Source organism: Corticium candelabrum, chromosome 15 (genome assembly GCF_963422355.1).
Source record: "Corticium candelabrum chromosome 15, ooCorCand1.1, whole genome shotgun sequence".
Taxonomy (NCBI): domain Eukaryota; kingdom Metazoa; phylum Porifera; class Homoscleromorpha; order Homosclerophorida; family Plakinidae; genus Corticium; species Corticium candelabrum.
In genome coordinates, this window is record NC_085099.1 from 5,102,199 (window position 1) to 5,118,809 (window position 16,611).

General features: G+C 41.0%; 3 protein-coding genes and 1 long non-coding RNA gene across 6 annotated transcripts; 2 read left to right on the plus strand and 2 right to left on the minus strand.

Annotated features, from left to right (window-relative positions):
- Positions 1–2,038: 2,038 nt before the first annotated feature.
- Positions 2,039–3,739, minus strand: LOC134191538 (D-2-hydroxyglutarate dehydrogenase, mitochondrial-like). The gene has a single exon (XM_062660159.1). The coding sequence runs from the start codon at positions 3,737–3,739 to the stop codon at positions 2,225–2,227; it is 1,515 nt and encodes a 504-aa protein (XP_062516143.1). The 3' UTR covers positions 2,039–2,224.
- A 1,121-nt stretch (positions 3,740–4,860) lies between these two features.
- On the plus strand, positions 4,861–7,879 carry LOC134191102 (uncharacterized). 3 transcript variants are annotated; one of them, XR_009971720.1, is made up of 7 exons: positions 4,861–4,898; positions 4,960–5,050; positions 5,126–6,099; positions 6,165–6,257; positions 6,317–6,346; positions 6,408–6,631; positions 6,700–7,879. It is a non-coding gene; the product is annotated as an uncharacterized LOC134191102 (long non-coding RNA). The 3 variants fall into 3 exon arrangements; XR_009971719.1 differs by having other exon boundaries at positions 5,123–6,099; positions 6,165–6,346; XR_009971718.1 differs by having other exon boundaries at positions 6,165–6,346.
- A 2,890-nt stretch (positions 7,880–10,769) lies between these two features.
- Positions 10,770–12,593, minus strand: LOC134191539 (uncharacterized). Its single transcript, XM_062660160.1, has 5 exons — positions 12,457–12,593; positions 12,295–12,367; positions 11,735–12,145; positions 11,302–11,677; positions 10,770–10,888 (listed from the first exon to the last, which is right to left on the minus strand). Exons 1-5 carry the CDS (start codon positions 12,591–12,593, stop codon positions 10,770–10,772), a joined length of 1,116 nt encoding a protein of 371 aa, XP_062516144.1.
- A 538-nt stretch (positions 12,594–13,131) lies between these two features.
- On the plus strand, positions 13,132–16,534 carry LOC134191540 (uncharacterized). The gene is made up of 4 exons (XM_062660161.1): positions 13,132–13,198; positions 15,470–15,610; positions 15,673–16,116; positions 16,182–16,534. The coding sequence occupies exons 1-4, from the start codon at positions 13,132–13,134 to the stop codon at positions 16,532–16,534; spliced, it is 1,005 nt and encodes a 334-aa protein (XP_062516145.1).
- The last annotated feature ends 77 nt before the right edge of the window (positions 16,535–16,611 follow it).

Sequence of the window (16,611 nt, forward strand, 5' to 3'; positions counted from 1 at the left end):
TAGCGACTCGATAGCGAGTCGAGTAACAGTTGCAACCAATTTGAAGCACGTACCTAGATCCGTTCATACCTATTAGGGATGGCGGATCCGAGGACAGAAGGGGCGAGAGGTTGCCCCTGAATTGGGGGCATCGCGCCTCCAATACTGGACGATGATCGAAGAAACTGCTTTGAAAGGTTGTTGCTTACAAGTAGAAATAATAGTGGATGGTGTTGCAGTTGACTCGCTTGATACACATTGTCGTGATCATTTGTGTGCATGGTGCTCTGGCTACTTCTGTAACAGATTAATCAATAACAAACCAACCATATTCAGTTAAAATCAATATGGCGGCGGTATGCTATGAAATTCTTCGCCCCTCCAATCCCGATCCAAAGGAGCTTCCGCTATCCCTACCTATTCACTGCTGTGTAATAGAAAGCGTCTGGAATCAGAGAAAAGTGTATTGCGTGTGAGATCAAAATACTTGCAATACCATAGGTACTGTAACGTTTCAAGCCTGAGTTTGAAATATTGCTCTCTGCATGCCACACGTCGAGACACAATTTCATCAACTCTACACATGCATGTTACAAGTCAGGAATCATTGGCTCCCAGACTCCCACAAATAATAATGTACTTAGGGATAATTCTACCTCTCTGTGAACTATAAGTATACACATACTTGATCTCACACATGGGTATTTCATTCTAAAACAAACCTCATCATCTCACTAAAATGATTAATGAGGTATAAGGCCTATAACCGCAACAGCTGGTCTCACCATTTTTGAAGGCCAGCAACACCACTGTCCACGATTAATAATAACCTTAATCTATTTACTTCTTTCCCTGAAAAAGAAATCAGAAGTGTTTATGTAAAATACCATAGGTCCAACAAGCCACAAAAAACAGCCGATATTATAATTTACCCTAAAAGACTTTTTAATTCCCACGTCTCAAGCAAGCCTTATTAGCAAACTCACATCGGCAAATCGAACCAATCTTGCAATTGGTTAGAGACAAACCAACTCCCTCAATGTTTAATTCTTTGCTAGAAGCCACTAGCGATCATAATACAAGCATATAATACAACCCAAAAGATCACAATGGCAAGGTTCTGCTCACAGTAGTCGGAGGTGGCCGGGCCTGACCATCACTAGACAAACACCAACCATCACTCCACAAGTTCCAATCATGTACTACTATACTTCAGCTAGTGCTTTACTTGCTCCAAGCTAATGAGCATTGGAAGGTGAGAATTTCTTGAAAGGTGACCACTATTGTTCACACCGTGACAAGTGGCAGATCCACCCTGCTATAATACAATCTATCACTCAGGGCACTAAGGTGGTGTTAGATCCAACACAGCAGTCTGCATGTCAGCGATGAAGAAGGAGTATCCTAGGCGACCTGTGGCCGAGCCAGTCAATGTCTCCTTCAAGTTATTTAGCTAGACAGAAGCACTGGCTGTTCGAAACCTGCAGCCGGTGCATAGATGACAGACGTCTAACCATCATCAGTATGCCTTAGTATGAACGTAAAACTGGGCAACATAGTTTACCCACTGTTGACAGAAGTTGCAGCTTTCTTGTAGTAGATCATGGACCATTAACAGTGCGACACATTCTGTTTGGAAAACAGCTTTCTTATCTGTTTTTGACAATGCTTGATTGTCCAAGAGTTTGTTCTACTTCTTTCCCGGATATCTGAAATAGAAATAAACCACGCCCCCTTAATTCAGTAGATACCCGACCACCACTCCGAAAATCCTGGGCAGAATACTGAATAGGATAAAACTAAATGTATTAGTAATAATAATGTTTATATCAGCACCTCTTAAAATAACTAGATTTAGTGTTAAGAAGTTGATAACTTTCCTATGCACTATACTTGTGTTTCTTGAGAAACAGAAAGAGAACCAGGTGACTGATACCTAATGCCCTACATAATCGAGAACTGACTACTCGAAAACTACACTACTAAGTTTTTCTAATTTATATGATACTATTTTGCCAAGTTTAATTCACAATAAATATTAACTAAATGGTTATAATATTACATGATGACGAAACCTCAAATTTCAATTGTCCAAAACTTACTATCAACCATCATTTGATTGAATCAAAATAACACAATTATACAAAATTACTCCAATATCTTACATACAAACAGAGACCGTTGTGAAACCAAACATAACTTGATATATACAATAGTGGTCTTGTTACCACTGCAATAAAGTAGACTACAATCCATTATTATTATAATGTACCTCCCTTGGCAGCATCTTATACGGATTCAGAATGCCTTTGGGATCCAACAGTTTCTTCATTTTGAGCATCATCTGGACAGCTGACGATGTCTTGGAATAATAAATACAATCAGCTTTCATCTGTCCCAAACCGTGTTCAGCACTAATACTGCCTTTCTGCTGCGACGTCCATTCATAGACGAATGGCTCGATGAGAGCCTTTAACTCCGGGTCAAAAACGGGGGAAGTCAAATTGAGGTGAAGGTTACCGTCTCCGAGATGTCCATAACCCGTAACCGATTTAGCTCGACCGCTAGTTCGAATCCTCATTTCATCAACCAAGTCGTACAGTTTGTCAACCGGAATCGACACATCGTATTTATAAACATTGCCCTCCATTCGTAATGCCTCCGTTATTCGCTCTCTCAAACTCCATATTGCCTCGACTTTGCTCGGACTGTTTGCAACTGTACCGCTTTCTACAATATCAGAGTCTAGTACACCTTCAAAAAATGTTTCTAGTTTCTGTTGGTCGTGATCAGAATTTGACCCTGATGTTTCAATAAGAGCATAAAATGGGTAGTCTGAAAGAGGGTTTTGAAGCGAGAGATGTGAGGAGACTAAACGCATAGCTTCACTATCCATAAATTCACAAGCCGACAGTATCTCACTCAATGACTGTCGTGCCACCTTATATACTTGTACAACTTTCTCGAATGAGCGACACCCAAAGAAGGCCACGTTAATACTCTGTGGTCGAGTCGGCGTGAGAATAGAGACGGCTGTGATTACACCGAGCGTTCCTTCACTCCCGATAAACAATTGCTTAAGGTCATACCCCGTGTTGTCTTTCCGAAGAGGATTCAAACAGTCGAGAATTGTCCCATCTGCGAGAACAGCCTCGACGCCCAGAACAGTTCCACGAAGAGAACCATAGCGCAACAAACGAATCCCTCCAGCATTTGTAGCCACATTCCCTCCTATCTGGCAGCTTCCTTTCGCTCCCAGATCCAGAGGCATCACGTGACCTCTCTCTTCCAAGAACGCATCCAAGTTCTGAAGAATGCATCCGGCTTGACATGTCAGAACTCCCGATGCACCGTTGAAATCAATTACTCTATTCATAAGAGACGTCGACAGCACGACCTCGTCGAACACGGGCACGCTCCCGCCTACTAGCCCCGTGTTACCCCCCTGGGGCACCACGGACAGATTACGGTCGTTACAGTACTTCAACACAAGCGACACTTGTTCCGTTGTCGTGGGCCTTAACACTGCCGACGCGTGTCCGTGGTAGAGGTTGAGCCAGTCGACATTGTATGGTTGCGTCTCGTCCTTCGCTGCTAGAACGTTGTGCTCGCCCACGATGTCAGAGAATACGGTGACGTCGCTGGGTTCAAGAACGGAAAAGTTCTCTCTTGAGATTTCGGTCGCTCTGCTAGCAAATCGCCTCGACAACCATAGCAAGCGGCATCTGAGCAGAGAGAGCATAGCCTCGCGTTCCTGCATACCACGAGTGACCGCAGCCGTTCGCAGCGCAGCGATGTGCTATAATAGAGTGCAGTAACTACTGTACCTTAGGTACACTACTAATCTAATCTTATTCAGCGATCTTTTTCTGCCTTGGTTTACGGTTTTGTGTCTACTGTCAATAGATACCATTGAAATAGGCAAGGAGGATTGATACCGCTAGGAGATACTAATCAAGATGTACAGAAAAGCGAAGTTGTGATCGACACCAATGCTGCTGTATAGATATTAGTGTTACGTTTTCAAAACTTGTTTCGCATTACAAAATTACCAAAATGATCAATAACAACGTCATTGTCTAGATAGAGCTTTGGAATACGATACCTTGCGGTACGGTCATTCTCAGTATGCCAGTGTCTCCATGCACTGAATAACCTAGGACACTCAAGTCTAGTATTAACCACAGAGTTACTGTGGATAAGCACATCAGATTTGCTCTTGCAGGTGCAGGCAGCAGTGCTGAATCACGTCCATATGAAGAGGTTAGCTACAGCTATTGAAGTTCAGCAAGACAGGATGAATGAAGAGGTTAGAGCTGTTGCAGTTTAGCAAAACAGGAATAACGAGGAACAGCGTCTTAGGAAAGTAGGGATGGTAAATATAGGCATTTTGATCTCAATGTACTAGGAAAGAACTTTCTGATAATGATTTGTGGCTTCTTTTAACTTTTAGAATGCATTTCATAGTGCCTGTGTCTGTGTTTGACATGACGATTAATTGGCTTGTTTGTTTGGGAATATCCAGAGAATTAGGATAAAGCTGGATAGAGTGTGTAGTTCCAAAAAAGATTTGGTTAGCAAGTTTTTCAAGTTTACTGGTTGAACTGACAGCAAGAAACAGTCATGTATCTCAACAGTTCACACATCATATCACCCCTCCCCCTCACTCTCAGACATGCAGATGGCACAATCACAGCCATTGCGTCGATCACTACTAGGACTTGTTTTCATTTACTACAAAGTGCATGCAGCTGTCACTGTAAACGCAGTCACATGCTCAGGTTGGCTCCATAATTATGCTCATGTCTGTACATGTACAGTGAAGAACCATGGCGCGCTTCCCTTAGGCCTCGCGTTTTCAACGCTCTACAGCTCACGTGACATGCACATTCAACGGATATGAAAAGGAAGTCGCAGAAGTCAGTTCTTGATACCTTCAGGTGAGAATACTGTGTCAGTGTACTCTACTCTTGCTGTCAGTAGGCTATCAACGAACGAACAAGTAACCCGGGGGCCCTACGTAGAATCCGTGTCACTGTGGCACTAAACCTGAAGGCTGATGATGACAAGGGTAAACAAATTCTAACAGTCGAATACATGTGTAGGTCTTGCAATTCATGGGTAATCACATTCTTTGTATCAGTAGGTTTTTTGGCGCTCGGTGTACCGGTCCAATTCAAAGAGAAGTCAAAGTTCTACTTTCATGCTAGACGATCATATTAACCTATCCGACAGATAATCCGCCGCCCAGGGTCATGCAGATGTCACGGAATTGTCAGAGTAAGGCGCAATCTGGTAAAGTTTGTGTGCAACTAGTACACTACCTATTGCATGTACTTGCCAATGACATTATGTAAGCCCTTTGAAAATCTGACGAAAGTGGGGACACCCCAAATAATTTTTGATCTCCCCTGGACTTGATCTCCAGATTGCGATTTTTAAAATTTTATAGGCGGTTTAATTTATACCGTTGTTATCAATGCACAACTTATTGATATTAATTATTTAACGCAATAGCCTTGGCTGCTTTCTGCACATGATAAGAGGGGAAAGTGGGAGGAGAGAAGAAAGCAGTCTGGGGACAACTCTATTGTAATTGACCACGAAGAAGGCAGGGTTCGTCTCAATCTTAATACCCACATTCATTAGAAACAGTGACAATCATATAACCACTTACAGCAATCAGATACCGAGTAGTAGTAACCTTTAGATCCATAATGCAGTTGTTGTGTATAATGTCCATGGCTCGAATGCCAAAGAAGTTTCTTGCAGCCGACAAGTGCCGGCTGTGCGGTAATCGCTTTCCGAGCTCTCAAAGCAAACACAATTTGTTTCAAATGAGCCAGGATCTCTGCACAAAGAATCAGCAAGCTACCGGATTAGGCATCAGTGACACAGATGGTCTTTCACACTACGTATGTGGTTTGTGTCGAAGCAGACTGCTGACTTTCGAATGCCAGTGCAACAAACTTGAAGCCACGAAGGAGTCCATTACGTTGACATACAACAAGACACTGTCTTGTTGGAGGTTCAAGATAGGAGTCATAGCGTCTCCAACAAGTTGATCTACTGTCAAGGAAACAGATGTGATGGCCAGTTCTCGATGTCTGGTGATGAAAGGTTAATTGTTACTTTTTTTATTTGATCATTGCGGTAGTCTGAGTTATATGTGTGTGCACATTTAGACCCTCGTGAGAGACTGCTGGTGCTGCAATTTATTGCCTTTTCATGCACAGCATGGCAAGGTCCGTCTTTGCTGGAAAATTTGCTGCAAAGAAGTCTGTAACACCTCATTGTGTATGTCGTGCAATGGCTTTACTGCCTTTACCTATTCTAGTGCCCATTCGTAGTTTATCTCAACGACCATGTAAGAGTATTGTAACTCGTTTAGCTCACTCTGGTCAATACTAATTAGCTATTTGTTACAGGAGCTTCAGCCATTGCAATGTCAATATTAACTGAACACACCTGGACTTCTATATCAACTCGGTTTTAGCCACCAGTAAAGTGGGGTCTGCCCTCGCTTGCTTCTACATCAGAATTTGCCATGCTGCATGAGCCCGTTTCCTACAATACAGTAAATGAAGTAGCTGTCGATGAAAGACCTAGTCAAGCAGATTCTTCGACTGAGTCCGTTCAGTGTAGGGTGAAGGTGAACGTGCAGTCCGTGCTATGCATTTTGTGCCTGTTGACTATATTGTTGCATATGTACTCAATTAGGTGCAGATGATTTACCCATCCAAAACAAGTGATTTCATCTTTCAAACCAATACCATGGCCTGGGACTTGCTTTAGCCTCTCTGAAGTCTGACAGGATTGCTCAAGCTGCTATGAAATTCTGATGTTTTGCCCTTTTGATCAAGGGAATTTGCAATCTCATCAACAAAGAGTGTGAAGAAATGTACAGATCTTCTACTCACAGTTCATTTCGCAACTCTTCTTATTTGAGTATGACATCATTGACAATACAGAAAACTGTTTATGAACTACAGACAATAGCACCTACAATAGAACATTATGGAAAGTCTTACGAGAGTCTGTTAGTCCTAATATGACTTTAATCGACACCAATGAGAAATTTCAAGCACATGCATGTATGGCAGCAGCAAGTCTGCTTAAGGCTCAAAATTGTTACAATGGTGCTTTACAATCTCTAGTCAGCATGATCCTTTTCCATTCAGGAGCCAAAAAAGAGCATACAACAGACTGAACCGGTTGGGTGTTTGTACAGTATGTTTCATAAGGTGACACTTCGAAAGGTAAAGTCAATGTCAGGACATTTTATCACTTTATTGCTCTGCTGGAAAAGAAATGCCAGTCATTCCACAATCAATCTTTGCAGCCACAGACTTCTGACTGTTTATCACATGTACTTAACCTTTCACAGCTTTGATAGCACAAGAAATGGCAACACCTTTGGTAGTGAGACTTCTGACTCTTCTTCCATTTGTTGGGAACCTGAAGAAGGCTCAGAGCAGATGCCACACTTGAAGACCTTATGCTTTCAACTGACAGGAGACAACTTGGACATTTTAATTAATCAAGACCAAGTACATGACTATTGACAGGAGAAACAAGTTTTTGCATTGGTTTAATATAATTGTTACAGACGAGCGAATAGTTGACTATCATCTGCCAACTGCAAGGCCTAGGTGTCCTATTGTGTCAGTTCCAGACACTGCTTTCTTGCCATCTTTAGATGACCATGCATAGCTGAGAAAAGAATGTGCAATTATTGTGTAGAGGACCATCACCAAGTACCTGCCTCCTTTCTCACATTTTGCAAAATATGTTATAAATCATATTGAACATCAAGTATACCAAGCAAGCTGGTAAGAAGTTTATAAGAAACTGTTTGGACCTTGAGTTTAATGAAAATAAGCAGCAGGACATGGTGAAATTTTGAGCATGTAAATCAAACGTATGTTTCCTATAGCTTGGTGGTGGTCAACTGACTGCAGAGAATTCGGAGTTCTCAGTTGGTAGTCAGTAATGATGCAACATCTTAACAGGCTTGAGGGAGTATTTACTCATGCTCAGGAATTTCGTAATTTGCAGCATGAACTTTGTAAACCATATATTTACAAAGTTTTATGATACTCAAAGTACAAAAGATGTGGAAATCCTTTATCATTTAGGAAACTGCCTTGACCACAGTGACATTGCAAGAGCTATTTCCATAAGTGCTACCGTTCTTGTAGATCATTTGTAAATGCTGTTTTGGGTGGCTACATATAATCTGGCAGCAGCTGTCACTCATTTCAAATTGAAGGGCTTTGATGATTCGGCTGTTTCTCTGAATGCCTCAATAACTGGAAGCAACTTGGTTTCACGACGAAGTTTTAGGCATGGTGGACAAGTATGTTCTTCAGTAGATAGAAATCAAGAAACATGCTTCAGCCTTGATCAGTGCTGTACAGTCTGGTTTCCCAGAAGTTGCATAACATTCAGAAAGTACATTTGAACAACCATCTCTGACTATTGTGCGTCCTTGCAACATGCAGTGTGCCTAGAATGCATGACACCTATTAGTTTAGTAAATTTAGCCCATCAGTCAGCAAGTTTGAGAAGCTACCGTGCCAGTCTATGGTCCCTTCTTGGAAGACTGAAAACTTTGCAGGTACAAAGACAACAGCTGTCATCTCTTCCTGCGCAGACCGACGTTGCTCATTCAATAATGTCAGGAGAACAACATGCAATGAAATCTTTGTTCAGTGACAGTAGACAATGCTCAGTGCCTAGTCACGTAGAGAATGAAAGCCAGCACTCAATGCAGCAGCAACAGAAGCAATCATCATTCAAGTATTCAAGAAAATGAGGCATGATTTTGGCTATGTCGTGACCCTGAGTGTATTTATTGTTCCAGTCTAAGCTTGCTCGTTGTGAACATGAAAGTAACGTGCATCTACTTCTCATTTCTGACAATGATGAATCAAATATTGACGAAACAGACATCACTCATGATTCAACTACTGCTACTGAAGACAAAATGTTTAATTATGTTTCTAATTTTTGAAAATGGCTCTTTTGGAATGAGATTTGAAGACGCCATTTCAGAAATGAATGGGGAGAGGTTTATGGAAATTCAAGTTTTCACACTTCAAAGAGGCCAGAAGAACAAAGTATGCTCTAGAAGCTTTCTACTTTGTAGCTGCAGATGGCATTGTTGAGCTGTACTGAAGCTCATTGTCAGCTTTGGAACAGAGGCTTAAATTTCCATGGAGGCATTGGCAATAACATTCCTTTAGACTTAATGGTGGAGCATTATAATAACATAGTCAAGGAACTGATTGCTAATTATGGTGCTTATGTATCTTTTGCTTCAGCTCAGGTGGTAAGTCGTGCTTTATAAGTCATTGAAACTGTTCTTGACAATTTGCATGTGGCTCTACAACTTCCTCAGGAGTCTTGGGAAGCATGCTAGGATTGACAAGCAGAAAGATGTGCATATGACTGCCAATGAGGCTTTGAAACAGAAGGTGAGAGCATATATTCCTGGAGGAGCATACAAGACATTTACAAAGATGAAGCAAGATGTTCTACAAGGACTCACACCTAGCTCACTTCTAACTTGGATTAGGAAGCAGAAGCAGATGCTTCATGTCCATGAATTGGAACATCCTGTTTCAAACGTGACTGTCTAGGAAATCTTGTTGTTATAAGGTTTGCTTTGTTTTGGTGTTTTACTTTTTCGAACAATTTTGGTAGTATACGATTAGCTTTAGTAACTTCTCATATAGTTTTAGTTTTAGTTATGGTAACTTCTTTTATAGTTATAGGTTTAGCTATAGTGCAAGTTTGTACGTATAGGTGCAACTGCATGTGCAATTAAGCTAGGCCAATACAATTAATTAATGGATTTCATGTGGATGACTCAAAGTGATTGAGGGATCTCTTGTGCAATGCAGGCATGCCAAATTATTTCATGATAGAGATTTAATGAAAATCAGTTCCAAGCAAGGCAAATTAATTAAGTCACATCTGAATGACAGAATGTCTTTTGCTACTAATATGGAAGCTACTTCAGTAGGTTTTGCACAGATGTAATTTAATAATAATAATAACAATTAACCCTGTTTCTGTGTAGTGCAAGCTAGTGCAATGATTACGTGATATGAAAACTAACTTTTAAATGTTTCAATTTTAGTTTAGATTTGTCAGCAGTTGTTGGGCATGTTAGGGGTAAGACAAAAACTACATGGAATAGATTGTGTTTATAGTAAAAGATCAATGTGATGCTGTAAGGATCATGTAGTCTTATAGTACCCTACTGCTCCTAGTGCAAAAACTAATCCTTTTCGAGTCTCTAAAAATAATTTAGAATTTTTACAAATCATGATTTTTTGAGGTCTTGATGTGCAATATTAGTCATTTTTGATTTTATTCTTTCAAACTAATTCAATTCTCTAAACGTTTCTAGTTTGCATCTTGAGCTGCACACTTTCATCTAATGGCCATTTTTTTACGATATTTCATGCACGCATGCAAAAACCAAAAGCCCGGACAGCCAACATTTTTTAGACCAAAATATAATTTTTCTGTTATCCTATTATTTTTTAAGGTAAAATTTTCAAAAATTATTATTACTCGAACATTAGGAGCAGTAGGGTAGTTATGTAAGACACACTGTGAACATGCTTGTGCAACATAGCTTTCTGGTTATAATTTATGTAGTACCTCAATTTAGTGTATGCTCATTACAGTTCCAAGCAAGACAAATTAGTTAAGTCAAATCTGAATGACAGAATGTCTGTTGCTACTAATAAATAGACAATATAATTATTATACATTTACAATAGTGCCTTTGACGAGATATAGCCAGCACTATCAAACTGTTCATAATTCAATACCAAATCAATAATACCAAAAACATCTTTTGCCTTAGCTTCACTTAGATCTGGCAACGAGTCTATGAATGATATCAGTTACTCTGCAATGTATCCAAGTGTGCTATAACGCAGTCAAATGTTTCCTGGCTAAGGGATGACTTATATCAACAGGACATGTATAGTAAGTCTGTTGGTGCAACGACACTAAGAGCGTTTCTTCTCTCAATTGATATTCATTAAGTGTTTCCCTAAGCAGCATTTGCTGCATCAGTGTGACAGACTGAACGGGACTTTCAGGTACTCCCTCGTTTTCTTGGTCAACACCAAACACTCTAACATACCTGAACAGCTATTCTCATCATCACGTCTTTGCACAGATATCACAACAGTTATTATGTTCGTTGAGTGCATACTGAAGCAGAAGCTGCTTCAAAAGCAGGCAACAAGAGATGTCGCCGACAAATGTTTGAATTCTTCAGATACTGGTACATACTGGAATCAATGTGAGCCAGTTGTTGTCTATATGGCAATACAAACGAGCCAGACTCTGAGTCCCATCTCGACCACATTGCCCTATCTCTTGCATATAGGCTTCCAAACAGTTGGAGGGACCATTGTGGAGAACTGCATGTGTACAGTCCTTTGGCATCAATACCCATTCCCAAGGCATTGGTAGCAAGCACTACTTGGCACTTTTTGTTGGTGTCTGAAAGTGATTCCAATATGAGCTCTTTGTTGGTCTCGGGTGTGGTGGAATGAAACATCTCTATCAGACGGTTTTCCATTCTGTTCTCACCTTCAGGAAAGAATGTATTTCCTCCTAAAAATTCTGAAAGTGAGTGTATAAAATGCAGGAGCATTTTGAGTTTCTAGTACACAAGAACTCTAGAACAATTAATTCCCAAAGTATACAATCTTTTGAGAACCCAACAGAAAGTCGTTTCTGAATCTGGATGCACTTTCTTGATGCACTTTAACATGTTGGGCCTATCTGGACTCTTGACAGTTTGCACTGCATTGCGTATACCCAAAGTTTGATTTAGAATACTTCTTGTATCAGTGGAAGCTGTTGCTGTCAAGGCCAGACACGAAACGTCCAACAATGGTCTCAACTCATTTACGAGACCACACCAAATACAGAAAGGGTTGTTGTCATGACCATCAGTGCAGTCAAAGCTCACTTCACCCCTACAGATCCTCATAACGTGTAAACTCGCTCTGGCCCAAGTAGAGTCTAAATCTTCAAACTCACCACTGCACAACAGTATGCGCTTCATCGATGACAACTGCCACAGATCTCTGCCACAGATTGGATCTCTGTAGTGCCGTTCACCGCTCTGAAGAACCAACAAGAACTTCAGGGCTTCCGTAAATTAATGGAACTTTCCCTGCCTTGATTTCTGCATCTTTAGACATAGACTAGCTGTCCAACAATTACAATTTCTGTGCCATTGTGAGTCAAAACAGCGACCTGATCTCTCATTACCGGCTTCAAAGGCAACACAACAACACCAGATTGTTCTTGGGATATCACTGGAAGCCGTTTTGCAGTCAGTCGACTACAAACAAATGTGAGAACATGAAAAATAAGTGACTTGCCGAATCCGGTAGGAAACAAGCAAAGACATTGCGACCTGGTACTAAATACCGTAGAGCAAGCAGTTGAAGGTGCTTCAAGACTTTAACACCAAATGTAGGCAATGTTGTTGAAACAGCCGCAGCAATGGCTTCATCATCAGGTAATGTCTGCAGCTGAAAAGCACTCGATGGGGCATCCCTATTCATGTCCACATGGAAACAATAGCGTTGCGTTGGTTAGTGTTATCTGTACTCCACTCAGTCTCTTGTAGCCAGACCCTTTCCACCATCCGGAAGGATCAAGGGTCTGGCTACAGTCGGAAGTATGTAGGCGGGAAGAGTCTGGCTATGCAAGACTGCACTCCACTGCAGAGCCATATATGTGCTATTACAATCATTTAACAACTGTTTAGAGGTAACGCTGATTGGCCATTTTTGTAGTGGTAGTTTTGATTGGAACATATGCTTCTGAATTTAAGCAATTACGCCTCTTCCGAAGTCAATTACAATAGAGGTGTCCCCAGACTGCTTTCTTGTCTCCTCCCACTCTCCCCATCACGTGCAGAAACCAGTCTGGAGTACCAAGGCTAATTTAGCGTAGCCAGCTCATCTTTCCTCCCACTCTCCCCTCCCATCACATGCAGACAGCAGTCTGGAATACCGAGGCTAAAGTAGCACTCTATGCCAATTATTATGCCTGACTATCCCGTATAGAAAACGTTCTGTGGGCGTTTGTCACAGCCTAATGAAGGAAGCCTTGCTACTGCCCATGACATGTCTTCTGCTTTTGTGTTTGCACGACGTTTGCACAGGTAAACTGCTGTAACAAATAAGTATCATATTGTATGAGTTTGGAGAAAATCGTCCATACTCACCTATGTTTCTGTGCAGCTGCTGCAGAGTTCGTTGCAGTTTTAGTCTAACATCAACTAACATTTGAAACACCAATTATTGTCCTAGAATACTCCGTAGTGCTTGTTTACAATGGTAGTAGACACTCTCCAATATCGGGCACTGGCTTACAGAAACCAGACAAAGATTTCTTGTATCTAAGGCATGAATGTAGAGCGTAGAAACACGACGTGCTAGATTCAGCTTGATCACTTGGTGTATTGCTGTTCATGGTGACAAAATAGAACTTCCGCTGTCTTTCCCCCATATATTGGACACGCCCATCAAACATCGGACAGCCGCCGGCTTTTGCTTTCGACAGTACCACAGTTCACTGTCTGCACCTTGAAATAATAGGTACACGTCTCTTCTACTCGCAGTGATAACAACAGACTGGCAGTTTTGCACGTTGCTCTTCAGGAAGCTGAAGAAGAGAGGCTGGTCTTGTTCTCTAGTATCGGACTCCTGATTTGCTTGATGCGAGTGCAAATAGGCGTGAACCGCAATGAATTGTGTTAATACTGACTGCAGACGTTTTGCAAATGCTCGACGAGCATGAAGAGCCTTTGACTTATCTCTGTATCAAAGAATTAGCTAGATATGGCCATCCACAAACAAATGAATGTATCTACAGGTGCTATACTGAGAACATTTATAGCCCTTCCTTATCTAGCACGTCTTGAACATTGCCATCATTTGTGAGCAAATGAATTTAGAGACGGGAGAGTATATAGCCTTGCGTAGCCAGACCCTACGGTCGCGTCATACACACGTCGCCTTGACATCTGGAAGACGGCTTTTTGTAATTGTAGTTGTCTATTTCGTGTCTATATTGACAATACATGTCTTATAGGAGTCATTTCAAGATCTACTTTTCTCTCCAAATATTTCTTTTGTTCGATACGAAGACAAGTCAAAGACTTTCCGTGTTTGGTGGGCATTTCGTAGATGTCTGCAGTCAGTATTAACACAATTCTTTATGGTTCTCACCTATATTGCTCTTGCATCAAGCAAATTGGGTGTCCGATATTAGAGAACAAGACCCGCCCCTCTTCCTCAGCTTCCTGAAGAGCAACGTGCAAAGCTGCCGATCTGTTGCTATCACTGTTAGTAGAAGAGAGATGTACCTTTTAATTCAAGGTGCAGACAGTGAACTGTGGTACAGTTGAAAGCAAAACCGGCGGCTGTTCGATTTTTGATGGGCGTGTCCAATATACGGGAAAGTAGCGGAAGTTCTATTTTGTCACCGTGAACAGCAATACGCCAAGTGATCAAGCTGAATCTAGCATGTCGTACCGTGTGACTACTCTCTACATTTATGCCTTAGATACAAGAAATCTTCGTCTGGTTTCCATACACAAGTGTCCGATATTGGGGAGTGACCGATAATTGACATTTGACTCTACTACCATTGTAACCAAGCACTACTGAGTATTCTAGGACAATAATTGGTGTTTCAAAATTTTAGTTGATATTAACTAAAACTGCAACGAACTCGGCAGCAGCTGCACAGAAACATACGTGAGTAAGAAAGGTTTTCGCTAAACTCATACAATTGGGACTAACCACCTATTAATAATCTGTTGATGACAGATATGTGGGAACGGAGGGATCTGATTACTAAACTAGAGCTTCAAACCACCAGTACCATTAGTAAAATAGAAGAACCTAATCTTCTATACTGGTATTTGAGTTATTAACACCTTTAATTAACGCATGGCATACATACAAGTTGAATATAAACAAGTCTAGCCAACAGTGACTGTGAAAATGCCAATTAGCATTAATTAAAGGACTAAGAAACGTGAAAATCTTAGAGCCTCCACTGTGGTCAGGGCTGAGGGCTTACTTGAGCCCTGGGGTAATAATTGAGCGATTATAGTAAAAGGTCTGGACAAATTGTTATCTCAGAAGCAGCTGTGGAAGGAGAAAGTTAGAAAGTGTGTGAAAATGTTTGATGTCTGATAGTTATTTTGAGCAGTGAGTCATTATATAGTCTACAAAGTTGTATATAGCACAGTTTTATAGTAAAGTTTTGAGATTAAGTGTTTTGAGTGTCGAGTGCATGTTGTGCCCCTGTCTGTTTCGTGAACTTTAGAGCTATTACTAAACTGGCTTAATTAGTTAAAAATTAACTACAAAGTTTGATGAATGAGTAATGTTCTATTGACTGTCTTGTGTTGTGTTTCCAGCGGATTGCACATGGGGTAGTTGGAGTTCATGTAGTGTTGAATGTGGAAATGGCACCAGAACTCGGCAGATTAGTCAAGCAGCTACAATGAGTGGTCAGAAATGTACAGGACCATCGACTGAAATCTGCATAGTCACATCTTGTATGATTACTGTTATGGTGGAAGGCACACTTGTTGCTTTATATGCACTGTTTGTGTTGTAGGTATGGCAACAAATCTAGCTGCCTCTCTTGGAGCAACAGTGACCTTGAGTTCATTTTACAGCACTGATGCTGTTACAAAGGCTATAGATGGCAATCCAAACGATGTTACTGGACAGACACTTGTCAGTACTGATTGTGCTGCTACAACATATTACTTGAATCCTTGGCTTCAACTTGACTTGCAAAAGGAATATCTTGTCTCACATGTTAGAGCTATCCTGTACGATCATAAAGGTAGAAATGTGTATATTCGTGTTGGTAACAGCTTAACAAACAATGGGAATGACAACCACAATTGTGGAAAGGCTCCATATGACAGTTCTAATGACCTGAATGCAATATGGCGAGATGTTAGCTGCAGCCCACCAGTTTGGGGAAGATACATTAATTTACAGAGAATAGTGTATGGCCATCTTCGTGTATGTGAGGTGGCTTTCAACTATGGTTAGATGATGTTGTGGTTTAGTTAAGTGTTGAATATTAAAGAGTAAAATGTCTTGTTCTTGTAGAGTTGGAGATTGCTATTCTAGACAATAATACTACTATTGAAGGGACAAGCGTGGCAGTTGATAAGAATAAAGATTACCCTAATCCTATTGATTGTGGTGTCAGTCCTGATGTGACCAACTTTAATGCTCTCTTACAATGGAAACACAACATAACCAATGATGTACCATCTTCAAGTGTCCAGAATGCTGGTGCATATCAGGTGTATGAGAATGGTGTGCAGCGGCTCTACATCAAGTCAGCTAGTGCCTTTGACAGTGGAGTGTATACATGCCAATCTACTGCAACTCATGGCTCTATAGTGTCAAAGTCATTTATACTGAATGTTGGTGTGGGTAAGACTGCATACATGTGACGTGAGTTGATGATATGTTTACCGAGGGAAACTAATTAGTATACAATACTGGTCTACCATAGCTCCCTGCTAACATA

Coding starts and splice junctions, on each gene's coding strand:
- LOC134191539 (XM_062660160.1), bottom strand. CDS start 12,593: ATGAATAGGGATGCCCCATCGAGTGCTTTTCAGCTGCAGACATTACCT. Junction 12,368..12,456: donor CTTCAACTGCTTGCTCTACG/GTATTTAGTACC, acceptor ATTTGTTTGTAG/TCGACTGACTGCAAAACGGC. Junction 10,889..11,301: donor ACTGGCTCACATTGATTCCA/GTATGTACCAGT, acceptor TATCATTCATAG/ACTCGTTGCCAGATCTAAGT.
- LOC134191540 (XM_062660161.1), top strand. CDS start 13,132: ATGAAGGAAGCCTTGCTACTGCCCATGACATGTCTTCTGCTTTTGTGT. Junction 13,199..15,469: donor TTTGCACGACGTTTGCACAG/GTAAACTGCTGT, acceptor TTGTGTTTCCAG/CGGATTGCACATGGGGTAGT. Junction 16,117..16,181: donor TGAGGTGGCTTTCAACTATG/GTTAGATGATGT, acceptor TTGTTCTTGTAG/AGTTGGAGATTGCTATTCTA.
- LOC134191538 (XM_062660159.1), bottom strand. CDS start 3,739: ATGCAGGAACGCGAGGCTATGCTCTCTCTGCTCAGATGCCGCTTGCTA.